The sequence below is a fragment of the Lissotriton helveticus genome, chromosome 2_1, assembly GCF_964261635.1.
Source record: "Lissotriton helveticus chromosome 2_1, aLisHel1.1, whole genome shotgun sequence".
In the NCBI taxonomy this organism is placed as follows: domain Eukaryota; kingdom Metazoa; phylum Chordata; class Amphibia; order Caudata; family Salamandridae; genus Lissotriton; species Lissotriton helveticus.
In genome coordinates, this window is record NC_136059.1 from 1331826205 (window position 1) to 1331840230 (window position 14026).

At 46.1% G+C, this 14026-nt stretch overlaps 1 protein-coding gene across 4 annotated transcripts in view; it reads right to left on the bottom strand.

Moving 5' to 3' along the window:
* The window catches only part of CENPC (centromere protein C), a 1220926-nt gene that overhangs the window by 560894 nt on the left and 646006 nt on the right, over positions 1–14026 (bottom strand). For all 4 annotated transcript variants that reach the window (XM_078676246.1, XM_078676245.1, XM_078676249.1 and 1 more), the window contains 2 exons: positions 13309–13590; positions 1149–1430 (listed from right to left, as the gene is read on the bottom strand). In XM_078676246.1, the coding sequence (XP_078532372.1) occupies positions 1149–1430; positions 13309–13590 (564 nt within the window). The remainder of the gene's footprint in view (positions 1–1148; positions 1431–13308; positions 13591–14026) is intronic.

Below are 14026 nucleotides of genomic sequence, written 5' to 3' on the forward strand. Positions count from 1 at the left end.
CAAGGAAAAGATCAAGTCTGCCTAGACTTCTTTTTCTTGTGCCGCTCCCCTGTGTCCCAAGGACCTAGAGCGGGAGGAAGAGGACTAGGGGCTCCGGGAGCGGTCCCGCGGCCTGGTCTTCCTTGATCAGGACCGGAATTTACACTGAATATCGCTGGATGGTGTCGACTGCTGGCCCACATGGAGCTTCACGGCCCGCCCCAGCAAGGCATTCGGAGCCATGGCCCGACAGTCCGAGGAGGGCTTGGAGTTGTGGTCGTGCTCGAGACACCAAAAGGCAGATGAGGTTGGGATTGATAACTGACATGGCGCTGTGACAGGCGCCACGCAGTTTAAAACCTCAAATACATCCCTCGACACACTACTAAAAAGTCTTAAAGCCGACAAAAATTTGAATAAACCTGTCAAAACGTGACAGAGGGGTAGCTCTTCCCGGATCGGCACAAAACCGGCATGGAAAGAAAAGAACTGACATATATGAGCTTGGGTGGCACCTATATAGGTGACTGCGACATCGTAACAGACGCCAACAACGTCAAGTGGAGCAGAATGAAGATAGCCAACAATGTGCGCAATAGGTATTGATTGAGCAAAAGTTTTCAGATCCAGCCTGACACCTGGGGAATTCAACAGTAAGAAATCTGCAGGTAGACGTTTCTGTCAGATAAACTGTATTGAAAAAGAGTTATGGGGATCCTATATATGTAAGGAAATATTCCACAGTTTATGGATTAGCAGACAGAATGCATACTGAAACCTGGGCTGCTCCTCTGTTACATCTTCTGCCCTTATTGTGAAGAAGATATAGCCAAGACATGATGAGTACACAGCACTAGAGAGGCTGGACTCACCTTCAACGCCAAAGTCTCTGGTCGACCAAAAGTATACTAAATGAAGTGAAGGGAATATAGCAAAGACAGGAATTAAATACTGAAAAAATGAGCATGGATGCTCAATAGACTTTCCATTATCTTTTGGTGGACTTTCTTTTTGAGTTTACATGGAAGGGGTGATTCAGGGTTAACCAGGAAGAGAGAAAAAAAAATAAGTATCAAAGACTCTCTCTTTTATGACAGAACTGCACTTATCCTAGGAGAATGAGACACTTTACAATACTTACAGAGTATAACAAAACATTAATAGCTTACTTCTTGAGAAACGCTCAGAGAGTTTTCTTGACACCGTTTTCTTTGTCTGAGAGGGACATAACAAAGCCTGCTCTGGATTTACCACCCACCAAGCCGCTGCAGGTTTCTGTACACGTCCTCTTTTAGAAACTGAGACAGGAGCTTCTTCATCATTTTGAGATAGATATGACCCAGGGACTGGGCTTTTTTCACTGTGGTCTTGAAGTGGTGAAGACATGTGTTTCGATTCCAAATCTCCTTGTTCTTGGCCGCAAGCTGCTTGATTTTTGTTCACTTCTATTTCTACAAATGAAATAGTGCAAGTCAATCACTGTTGTAAAGAAGGCCTTACTTGTCAATCAAATCCAGAATATATGTAATTAAAATGTTTTAATTGGCATTTGGAACAGGTGCTGGCCATTGTGTACAAAAATAAGAGTGCAAAATTAAATTACAATTTCAATCGTATTAAAAAAGGAATGTGAGAAAAAAAGGCAGGAATAAAAAATAAAACTGACAAATTAAAAGGTTACAAAAACAATTTTGCCCTTTTATCCAAAAGCTCGTTCACAGCTATCTAGTCTTGAATGTGTAATTTTGAGTGTGTTTTTGTTACGCAAATTCCTTTGACTCACTGGAAATATTACACTATCACTCGCTAGAAAATTGGTTATCCTTCAAGCAGAGGAGACCAGTCATTATGGGCACCGGGGCTACCCGCCTCCCTTTACCAAAGCATGATGAGTAACTGACAGGCTGAGCAAAGGCCAGCCTGAAGAATATTCACAATATCAGGCAGCCAGGCAATTTACAATTGATAATGCTCATACGCCTAGCAGCCTGAGGCAAGCTTTGCCGGGCTGAAGGTTTCCGATCATGGCCTTATTACTGATAAATGCTGTAAAGGAAGCCAAGCAATCGTTATTTCTATGTTTCATCGACTACAGCTCAGCCATCAATCACGTTGCCTGAGCAAGACTATGGCAGAAGTTGAAAATCCCCTCAGGCTCCCTGAAGCTGTTGTTCACAGCCAGAGCTGTGAACAAAGAAACATTGGAATGTTGGAGCTCCAGGCTTATAATCCCAGAGCACTCCTTTGTTTTCAATGGAGCTACAACCATTCCAATGTTCTAATAGCCGGGGTTAGCCCGCTATGGTGGGCTATAAGGCTATAATATACAATAGCCATCTATGAAATGCACATTCTGTAAGTCTTCATCCACACCCAAATATAGTACCACAACCAGTGACGTTTCGGAAAGAACATTCTTGAATGTTCAATGGATAAAGCCATTATCATTGGCCACAGATGTGCTGATCTTTTCAACAGTGCTGTACATTTTCCATAAATGCAAATATTGAGCAACTAAAGGTCTAGATTTTTAACAGAACCGACATGGTGGAACCAACACCAAAGTTCAAGCCTCTTTTCAGAGAGGTACTGCAGTATGAGGCAAACAAATCAGGTTCTCATCCAAACTAGAAATGCTTGACTGCTGCTGAAGTTAATTCGCAATCAGTTGAGAAATGGGAAAGAAGGATGCAAGAAAGCCCCACTGTTAGTCTGAACAGCGGCACCTTGCAGACTAACGTTATTTGGAGAAAAGAGAGTCAACTGACTCAAGTAAAACTCTGAACAACAAATGTAAAGATGAGCAGCCGGAGTGGAATTATTTGCCTACCTGTATCTTTAGTTCACCAGCCTTGGCATCTTTTATAGAGTCATGCTTGAATCATTTAATCGTCAGTCTAGAAATCTTTGGTACCTTCTTTATATAGCAGTAAACAGTGTTAGAAATGGCAACAGGCCTAAAAATAGCGCTAATTTAGTAGCACCTCCACCTCATTAAGAACAAAAAATATCAACCAAAGAAGTGGAGTGCTGAGCTCTTTATCAATCCCTAGTGCCACCAAAACTTATTTTATTTAGCACAAAATGTATAGAAGTGAGACTTTGTCTGAGGGGGAGGGTCATATGTGAATCTATGAACAATAACTAAATGGGGGAGAAATGGAGCTAGAGGCAGGTAATTTCTTATCTGGCACTGGATTTTTAATAGATTCACATGATTGAATCAAAATAGTTAACAGTCTGCAAAGTAGGAATCAGGTTCACCTTAATGAAATAGACTGCTTAGAACTACTTGACTGACAAATCGACACAGCATTTACACTCCGGCTTGGTGAAAGTGTGCCTGCTTTTTCACGTGCTTGACGGCAAATGTTCTCTAGTGGCACGCTCACATATAGCGTGGCTATTGCTGCCATACATCGTGAAGAATGTGCCCTTACTTTGAAGTTGGTACTGTGCTTTGGTGTGACCTAAGGTAATGCAGACTGAACCACCAAGCAATTCTCTGTTTCGACAATGGGAGGCCACTGCCTGGGTGGCCGAAAGAAGGACATCATTCATCAGAAGTAGGGAAGACATTAATTGTAATTGGATTTGTAAAGCGTGTGGCCACCCAGGGGCATCCCAGCGCTGGGCTCGTGGAATTAGCTAGGAACGGATGTGACCTAGGGGAAAAGCCAGGTTTTCAAGAGCTTACGGAATTTTGATTAATTGGTTTCCCTGCGAATGTTGAGGGGAAGGGAGTTCCAGAGCTTGGGGGCATTGTATGAAAAGAGGCGTCCTCCTGACCGCGCCTTCTTGATTCTGGGAACGTTTGCAGAAAAAGGTGGTCGGATCTTAGCTTCCTGTTGGCTTTGTATGGTTTGATCAGGGATCTCAGAATTGGGGGGCCCTTGTCCTGGAGAATTTTATGTGTTATGCAGAGGGATTTGAAGTTGATTCTCTCTTGGATTGGGAGCCAATGTAGGGAGTTTAGGGCTGGCTTGGCAGAGCATCGTTTTTTTGTGCCTGTTAGCAGCCTAGCGGCCGAGTTCTGGACAAGTTGAAGTTTGTTTATGACTGATTTTGGGGCACCAAGGTAGAGGGCGTTTGGAGAGGATCAGACCCTGAATGAGGAGTTTTCTGGAGTGGGGGGGGGGGGGGCAAGAGGGGGAGAATTTTTTGTGTGGTGCGTAGAAGACCAAAGCAAGTTCCTGCGGTTTTCCTAGCTTGTGTTTGAAAAATGAGGTCCTGATCGAGCCAGACACCCAGGCTTTTGATTTCTTTTTTCGGGGCGGGAGCTGGTCCCATGCAAGCTGGCCACATAGGTTTGGGGGCGAATTTTGATTGGTTGCCTAGCACTAGGATCTCTGATTTGTCTCCATTTAGTTTGAGGAGAGATTTGCTCATCCAGCTGGAGATTTCTTTGAGGCAGGAGCATAGATTTTCCGGGCAGTGGTCCGTCTGATTTAGGGAGACAACGAGTTGGGTGTTGTCTGCGTACGTGACCAGCTTGATGCCAAAAGGGGCCACAATTTCCTCCAGTGGGGAAATATATACATTGAAAAGTGTAGGGATTAGAGATGAGCCCTGGGGCACCCCACATTGAAGTAGACCAGCTCTGGATCTGATGTTGCCTTCGGAGACCTGAAAGGTTCTGTTTTCTAAGAATGATTTGAGCCAGGATAGGGCTGACTCTGTAACTCCTATTCTGCTTAAACGATGGACAAGGATACGGTGGTCCACCGTATCGAAGGCTGCGCTTAGGTCTAGGAGGATCACTGCTGCAGATCCACCCGAGTCCAGGATCATTCGCGCCTCTCCAACAACTGCCATCCGGGCGGTGTCCGTGCCCTGGCCAGGCCGGAAGACTGTCTGCGAGCGGTGTAGGAGTCCATTGGATTCAAGGAAGGCGGAGAGCTGTTGGTTAACGAATTTCTCCATCACCTTGCTGATTCCGGGTATTAAGGAGATGGGCCGGTAGTTGCCCAGCTCTAGGGGATCCAGATGGGGTTTCTTTAACAGTGCTCTTACTGTGGCCCTTTTCCAGTTGAGGGGGACAGTGCCCTGTTCTAGGGGGGCGTTTAAGTTAGTGATGAGGGGGAGGCAAGGGGGGGGTGATGGTGGGTGTCACAAGTTTCAGGATGTTAAAAGGTGCGGGGTCGCGGGGGGAGCCACTTTTAATTTAGTTTAAATTATGGGGGAGCATCTCCATTGTAGGGGGGGAAGAGTCCAGGGAGGGGGGCGTTAATTGCGGGGGCTGGGGGGAGGAATTCTGGTAGGTAGTCGGGTACTGGGAGGGTTTTTAGGATATTTAGAATTTTAGTAGAGAAAAATTCTGCCAGTTCGTTGCATCTGCGGCCCGAGGGGTCGGTGACAGGGGGTGGGTTTGAGACTTCCAGCAGGTTTTTAACAATACAGAATGTTTCCCTAGAGGAGTTGGCAGAGGCTTGGATTTTTTCTTCGAAGAAGGCCGCCTGGGTAGTTATCAGGTTAGCTTTGTAAGACCTGATGGCTGCTTTGTATTCTATTTTTTTGTTATTGGCCCAGTCCTTCCTCCATATACATTCAAGTTTTTTGCATTGTTTTTTCATGTTGCAGAGTTCTGGGGTGAACCAATGGGGATTTGAAGGTTCCATTTTCTTTTAGGTACGATTTTTCTTGGCAGTACTTGATCTCATGAGTTTTCCATCCAAGTAGAGATTTGCTTGTCTGCTAAAACTGGGTCTGGTTCGAGTGCGGGGATGGTGACTCCGAGTTCGCGTCTCCAGTCCTCAGGGACTAGTTTTGACCACGGGCGTTCTGGGAAGCGAGGTGATGGCCCGTGGGGGGGTTCAGTGATGGTTTGTCAAGTGAATGGTACTAGGTAGTGGTATGGGTAGGGGCTCGCTAGTTTTTAATTCGGTGATGTTTGAGAAGATGGGGTCTAGTAAATGGCCTTTCACGTGTGTGGCTTGGTGGCTTTTCAAGTGAAGGTGGTAGGTAGCCCGGTCGAGTGTTAGATCACCTGCCACTTTGTCCAAAGGGTCATCAAAGTGGAGGTTTAAATCTCCCAGTACTGTAAAGTTGGAAGAGGAGCAGACACCTGAGATGATGGCTTCCATCAATGTGTTACAGAATTGTCCCTGTGCTCCCTGTGGGTGGTACAGGAGAATGCCCGAGAATGATTTTGAAGGGGAGAGTTGAATAATAAAGTGAGCGTTCTCACAGTCAAGGATCAGGCTTTCTAGTATGCGGCAGGAGAGGTGGCTTTTGTAGATGATTCCAATTCCACCACCCTTCCCACTTATTCTGTCGAGATTCTGGATGAGGTATCCTGGGGGGAGGGCTTGAACGATATCTGGCTCTAAGTTTGGGGATAACCATGTCTCTGTCAGGAACAGACATCTGGTTCTGTGTCTTGAAGAAGCATGTTGATTTCCGTAGAGTGTTTGGGCAGGGACCTGCAGTTCAGCAGGGCCATGCTAATTGGGGGTTCGATGGGGTGAGATTGTCTTTGGTGATAGAGTGTAGGAGCAGTGAGTGCAGGTACTTTGTCGGCCCTCCAGGGAGAATGAGTGGAGGCATGGTGAATTTGTGACCTGCCTGAGTTGCAGTAGTGTCTCCCGGTGTAAATTCTGGGGACTGAGGGAGGATGGGCAGCGATTCCTGGCCCTGGACCCATTCTGGCGCGGACGGGCTTGCCTTTGGCGCGCCGCCGACGCATCCGCTGCGCGAACAGAATGGCATCGTTCTTTTATGGTAGAACAAGGTAGAACAACTAGCCTGCTAACCTGCGCGCCGCAAGCGAGGGGAAGTTATAGTCACTTCCGGGCCCGCCTTCCCTCCACAACAATCTGACTGAGTCAGTGGTGGATCGGGGAAGGGGGTGCTTTGACAAGGTGAGCGCTGTGTGATTAAGAAGCAATTTTAGCAGATTAAGAAGTAGTTGTAGCTGATTAGAAAAGTGAAAGTGTGCAAGGTCTGATGAGCATCAGTGAATTAAAATGAATGAGAGCCCTTTGCCACTCGTTCCAGCGGTGTGGCAATTTGGTCTCCGTTACCTGAATGGCGAGTCCGCCGGCGCGTTGGAGTGCTCGATTCTTGTACTGAGGGTGGGCAAGACAACTAACCTGTGCGCCGCAAACGAGGGGAAGTTGTAGTCACTTCCGGGCCCGCCTTCCCTCCACAACAATCTGACTACGTCATTGGTGGAAGGGGGTGCTTTGACAAGGTGAGCGCTGTGTGATTAAGAAGCAATTTTAGCTGATTAAAATAGTGATAGTGCGCAAGGTCTGATGAGCATCAGTGAATTAAAATCAATGGGAGCCCTTTGCCGCTCGCTCCAGGGACGTGGCAATTCGCTCTCCTTTACCTGAATGTTGCCCTAGTAGAATGTGATGCAATTGCCGATATCAATGCAATGATCTTTCTACTGACCTGAATGATGGGTTGGGGAAAAAGGAACGCAGAATGACTGCTTAATGTAAATAAAAGACTGACAGGACCTTGGGAATGATTTCAAGTTGGCTCATAATATTACTTTATCTATTGGAAAATTAAGGTTTATCTAATGGTGGTCAGCTGGTAGACAGTCTGGTTGTTAAAATATGTGTTGCTTTCATTACAAAGAACTTTGTCTGATATCTGTTATTGGTAACTGCTGTCAAATTCCACATCAGGGTGCAAAGTATCCACTGGCAGGAATCTGTAAATCTTCAAGGAGAAATGGGAAAAAGAAAGTACAGGAAAACGCATTTCCCTCATCGAAGTAGTAGTTGCAGTTGATGAGGATGTCACGCGAGTTTATGTCTTGGGCGATTATTTGACTTTTGTAGTGGACTAGGGTATTTCCATTGGCTGTGTTCTCATCAACAAGGGCCTGAACGTCGATGGTACTATCTTCGAAAGGAAACCTTCAGAGAACACATTGCTAGTGAGGTGGTCATCAACAGGTTGGTTGTTAACTGTGGAAACATTTTTAACGACAACCGTAAAGTCTTTCAAGGCATCTGGCAGGGCATCAAAGGAGCCGTACTTGCGCATCACTCTTTGCACAAGCTGTTCTTCATCCTTTTTGACCCCATTCTCTTAGATAGGTCTTAGATATGTTGCAGCAAGACACTTTTTGAGATTTATTAAGCGGATAAATTCACTGACGGTGTGCTTTTTTGGTTGCAATCTGAGCAGGACTTGAAAAGAGAGCTTATTTTTTTGTCACAGAGGCAGTTGGTAATCATAAAAGTTCCCATGGGACAGAAATGTGGATTTTTTTCCACAAGAACATTTAAAACAATCCTCAGGGTTGTGTCCAAGTTAGCAGCCAAGTAATTTGGAATTCTCTGAGCTCTGCGAGTGGAACCTGAAAAAAGCTGGGGGCGATGTAATGTGAGACAATGGTCCTCCTGGTGTAGCTCTTTTGCAGCCCGCTGCCTCGCGGTCTGGCCTGTCTCATTACCCCAGCGCCCTCCCGTACTTTCTCACCTGGATGGTAGCGAATCATGAACTAGAGAAAGTGCTGATGCACTGGCAGCTGTTTTTGAGAAGGTATACAGAGCGTCTCACCCCTTTGTCATGGACATTCTGGGCCAGCAGGGATTAATTACCATTTGATGGTGCATTGAGGAGAGGGATCGTGAGGCCACAGTGGAACATACATCTTTTCTGGTGAGCCTTCAAGGCCTGCGGGGTCAACCCACTCAAATATGCGGCTCATGGCCTTGTAAAACTCTTTAATCTGATCGGGAATCACTCTGGCTTCCAGAAAAAGAGGGAGGAGAGAAGTCGACCATGGCTCCAGCTCCTGAGAACCATGCCTAGAGCGTCGGTGCTCCTTACCTTGTTCGTTGACAGACAACATTCGAGGCAAAGATGAAGTCCCCTTGGAATTCTTTTTCTTGTGACTCTTTCCCTGAATGTCCATAGGACCTTGACTGGAAGGAGAAGGACTTTGGGCTCCAGGAGTGGTCCTGTGACCTCCTCTCCTTTGATCGAGACCGGTCATTTCCGCAGAGTCTCGCTGGGTGGTGTTGACTGCTGGGCCGCAAGGAGCTTCACAGCCTGCTCCCGCAAGGCGTTCGGAGCCATGGCCCGACAGTACGAGCACGATTTTGGGGCGTGTTCACGCTCAAGACACCAAGGGCAGACAAGGTAGGGATCGTAATCGACATGGCGCAGTGACAGGCGCCACACTGTTTAAAACCGATCTTCCTCAACGACATCCCTCGACACACAATGAAAAAAGTCTTGAAGCAGACAAAAAGTTTTAAAAACCTTTCAAAAAGCAATTGACGAGTAGCTCTTCCCGGATCGGCGCTTAACTGGCATGGAAAGTAAGGAACTGACCCACATGCGCCTGGGTGGCGCCTATATAGGTGACCGCGACGTCGTAACCAACACCAATGATGCAGGCAACATCAAGCGGAGCCGAATGGAGCCACGCAACGGTGGGCGTAATAGGTATTGCTTGCACAAATAATTTCGGCTCCAGCCTGATGCCTGGGGAATTGTACAGTAAGGAATCTGCAGCTAGAAGTCTCCATCAGATAAACTGTATTGAAAAAAAAGTTATGGGGGATCCTATATATGTACGGAAATATTCCACAGTTTTATGAATTAGCAGACATAATGCATTCTGAGAACTGGGATGCTCCTCTGTTACATCTTCTGCCTTTAATGTGATTAAGATATAGACAAGACATGGGCAGAACACAGCACTGGAGAGGCTGGACTCACCTTCAATGCTAAAGTCTCCGGTCAAAAAAAAGTATATTAGGTGAAGGGAATACAGCAAAGACAGGAATTCAATACTGAAAAAGAGCACAGATGTTCAATAGACATGGAAACAAAAGAACTGACACACATGCGTTTGGGTGGCACCTATCTAGGTAACCGCAACATTATAACCAACGCAAAAGATGCCGAAAAAGTCAAGCAGAGCCGAATGGAGCCACCCAACAGTGCATGCAGTAGGTACTGCTTGAGCAAAAGTTTCCAGATCCAGCCGGACGCCTGGGAGATTCTACGGTAAGAAATTTACAGCTATACGTCTCAATCAGATAAACTGAATTGAAAAAGAGTTATGGGGATCTTATATGTAGGAGGCTAGCTTAGTATATGGTGCACAGTTATTTAAGTGAATCATCCTGCACTAATCTAGACAACCCTTATGGTGATTTTAGTGGTCTTAGACAACCTTACTAAGCTAAAGCTCTCTAAGTGGTAGCTGTGGAGAGCATCTTTCGGGTTTAGTCCAGAAGGAGAGTTAAGCAGCTTGTTTTACCAGTACTAATCATACAGTGTAGGTTAAATGGAAAAAAACACAGTGTAGTTAGAAAAATTGTAATATTTATTATACACACTCACTAACACTTTAGTATAAATCTCCGGGTTGGAGATAAACACAATACACAATATTTTCAATAGGAGAACATGTAAGTTGCACAAATACACAGTGGTCTCCATGGGGAGACCAAACCATATACTAAAAAAGTGGAATGCAAACAGAGACAGAGTCAAAACTGGACCCTAAAGACTTAGAAGCTGGGGACCAAGGAATCCCCCATGGTAAGTACCCAGGAAACCCACGGAGGCAGTGTTCAGAGTGGAAACACAGCCACGTACTCATTGCAAGTCAAAGGGAGGTCGCAGTTGCAGTTTTCAAGAAAGAGGACCCTTCTCTGAGGACCCTAAAGAAATCCCATGGAAGAGGGAACGTTGGAGAGTCACTCCACACGTGAATAACCCTGGATCCCAGGATACCTACACCAGGGAAGTCGGGTGCATAGGTGTGAAGTGACATTGGAAACCGCCGTAAATCGCAATGGAGGACTTCAGTGAAGATGCCGCTGACGACGAAGGTGAAAGATTCCAGTGGAATCCAAGAATGGATTCTTGAAGAACAGTACCTACAACCAGAGGAGACTGAGTCTATGCCACTCAGGAGTGACCAGGACACATGGAAGACCAATGATGGAAGATGCAGGAGGGTTGAAAGTGAACTTGTTGCTACAGATGTGAGGACCAGGCGACACTGGAAGACCAGGAGCCATTCACGAGCTGTCCCACGTCGGAAGTCGAGAACCAGAGGCTCGATGTCCGGTGGGAGCACCAACAAGCCTTTGCAGCAGCAACAGACGAGGAAAATGAAGAAGGTGCAATGTCAGGACCAGCATGATCTAAGGGACTCACCAAGTGCAGGAGAGTCCGAGCAGGCCCCGAGCAAGCAGGGGAGCCCACTAGGGCCAAATAAGACTAATGAAAGGACCCACAGGCCAAAGGCACAGGAGTCGCAAGAGGACTACAAGCAGCTCACCAAGGATGCAGGCCCACGTTGCAGAGGATGCAGGGAGGACGAAGATCTTAGTAGCAAGAGTTGCTGGAGGCTGGAGCTTCTCGGAGCCACAAGATCTCTGGAGACGAGACTCAACAAGCCTTGGAAACGGCAGCTCATCGCGGTGCACAACAGTACTGCTTCAGTGGCTCCGACGAGAGATACCGGCTTCAAACTTCTTGAGAAGACAGTGCCGGCCTCGAGGGAGTTGCAGAACCATGACCTGTGTTGCTGAACCTTTTGGAGTCCGTGGGAGCTCAGTAGCAGCAGACCGGTAAGCTTCACTGCTGTGCCTACAGATGCAGGGGAGTGACACTTTCTCTCCAAGGGAGATTCCTTTGGATGTCTTTGATGCCCACAGGCCTGGAGAAGAACATGGATGGAGCACAGGCACAGACGATGCAGAAGAGTGGCAGACCGACGAGACAAGGAGCAGTAGGAGTGTTCCAGATGCAGTCTCAGGTCCCAAAGAGAAGTCCAACGAAGTCTAAAGTGACCAGACGGGGGAAGATGAAGTGGTTTAGGATCTGAATCTTGTTCCACGACGAATCTTAAGAGCGACCCACAGGTAAGCCCTTAAGAACACTAAGGAAAGGGCTGGGACGATTCAGGGATCCCTCCCAGGGGAAGAGGCTGGACAGATGGGAGGATACTCCCATTTCCTTTGTCCAGTTTCTCACCAGAGAGGGAGCCAATGGCTCCCTGAACTGGTTTCAATTGTAGTATGCAAGGAGGGCACCAAATGTGCCCTTTCAAGCATTCTGATGGCGCTGGCCCAGCCCAATACACTAAGTCCTGTTTGGGAGGTGGTTATACATCTCTGCTACAGGAAACCTATTGTTCGGCCTTCCCCTGCTCGAACTTGGCTCAGCAGCAGGATGGCAGAATTGTGTCTGTAGCAGCACTAGCTTGCTGTTAGACCATGAAAGGCTAGTACCGGGAATACAGGGGGGCTCCCTATGGGAGCCCCCCAGTACATGGGATCCTACATCCAACAACGGAATGGGTAGGATTTCAACATGTTTAATACCAAAAATGACCGGTTTGAAGCAGCCAGTATATAGTTAGACATCTCGTAATTGGCTTGATGTCCACTATATGTATAAAAGGGCTGACCACACTTAGAAAGCCTAGAGAATCGACTCCTGGGTTTGTAGGGGGTTGCTCATGCAGGAAACCCTCACACTTAGAACCAAGCACCCTGCCTTCAGGATTGAAGGGCCTCCCTTATGGGTGACTTATTGATTTTAAGTGCAGTGACCTCAGATATAAGTGAACTTATTCCTGTGGTGAGTGGTGCTAGCACCAGCTCACACAGGGTGCAATGGAAGGCCTGTTGTCCCAGTTTGAGTGGTCTCTCATGGGTGGTGTGATAAATGCTGCCACCCATGGGAGACCCCTGATATACCTATGCCATGGATACCTTAGTACCATAAACTAGGGACTTAGAAGGGTACACCAGTAGCCAATTAGGAAGGTACCAAAGTACTTACCATTGTCCAATTTAGGTAGAGAGCGCACAGTGACTGCGGTCCTGATTAGCAGGATCCCGGACAGACTAGTCAGAAAAATATAATGACATCAGCATAAAAATGGGGGTAACCACGAAAGCAGATCCTACTTTCCTACACTATACATGTAAGGAAATATTCCACAGTTTATGGGTTAGCAGACATAATGCATACTGAGAACTGGAATGTTTCTCTGTTACATCTTCTGGCTTTAATGTGATGAAGATATAGCAAAGACATGAGCAGCACACAGGACAGGAGAGGTAGGACTGCGAAGTGAAGGGGATACAGTGAAGACAGAATTAAATACTGAAAAAGGGAGCATGGGTGCTCAATAGACTTTCCTTTATCTTTTGGTGGACTTTCTTTTTGAGTTTACATGGAATGGTGGATTCTGGGCTAACCAGGATGATAAAACAAAATTATTATCTTATCGGAGACTCTCTCTTTTATGACAGAACTACACTTATCCTGGGAGAAAGCCCATTAGCAACATGTACAGAGCATAACAAAACAATAATAGCTTACTTTTTGAGAAACGCTCGGAGAGTTTTCTTGACACTGCTTTCTTTGTCTGAGATGGACAAATCAAATCCTGCTCTGGATTTACCACCCACCAAGCCGCTGTAGGTTTCAGTACACGTCCTCTTTTAGAAACAGAAGGAGAAGCTTCTTCCTCATTTTGAGATGGATATGACTTGGGGACTGAGCTTTTTTCACTGTAGTCTTGAAGTGGTGAATTCACATGATTCGTTTCCAAATCTCCTTTCTCTGGGCCACCAGATGCTTGATTTTTGTTCACTTCTTTTTCTACAAATGAAATAGTGTAAATCAATCACTGCAGCAAAGCAGACCTTACATGTCATTCAAGTCCAGTTTAAATTTTAATAAAAACAATGTATTAGCATTTGGCATGGGTGCTGGCCATTGTGTACATAAATAAGATAACGTTAAATTAGAAATTAAATGGCATTAAAAAAGGAAGGTGAGAAAAAAGGCAGGAAGAAAAAAGAAATGAGACAAATTAAAAGGTTACAAAAACAATTATGCCCTTTGATCCAAAAGCTCTTTTGCAGCTATCTAGTCTTGAATATGTAATCTTGAATGTGTTTTTCGAAGGCAAATTCTCAGACTCACTGGAAATTTTACAATGCTTGAGGCTTATCAGCCACTAGCAAACTGTTTATCCTTCAAGCAGAGGAGGTCCATCATTATGGGCAACAGAGCTAAACACCTCCCTTTACCA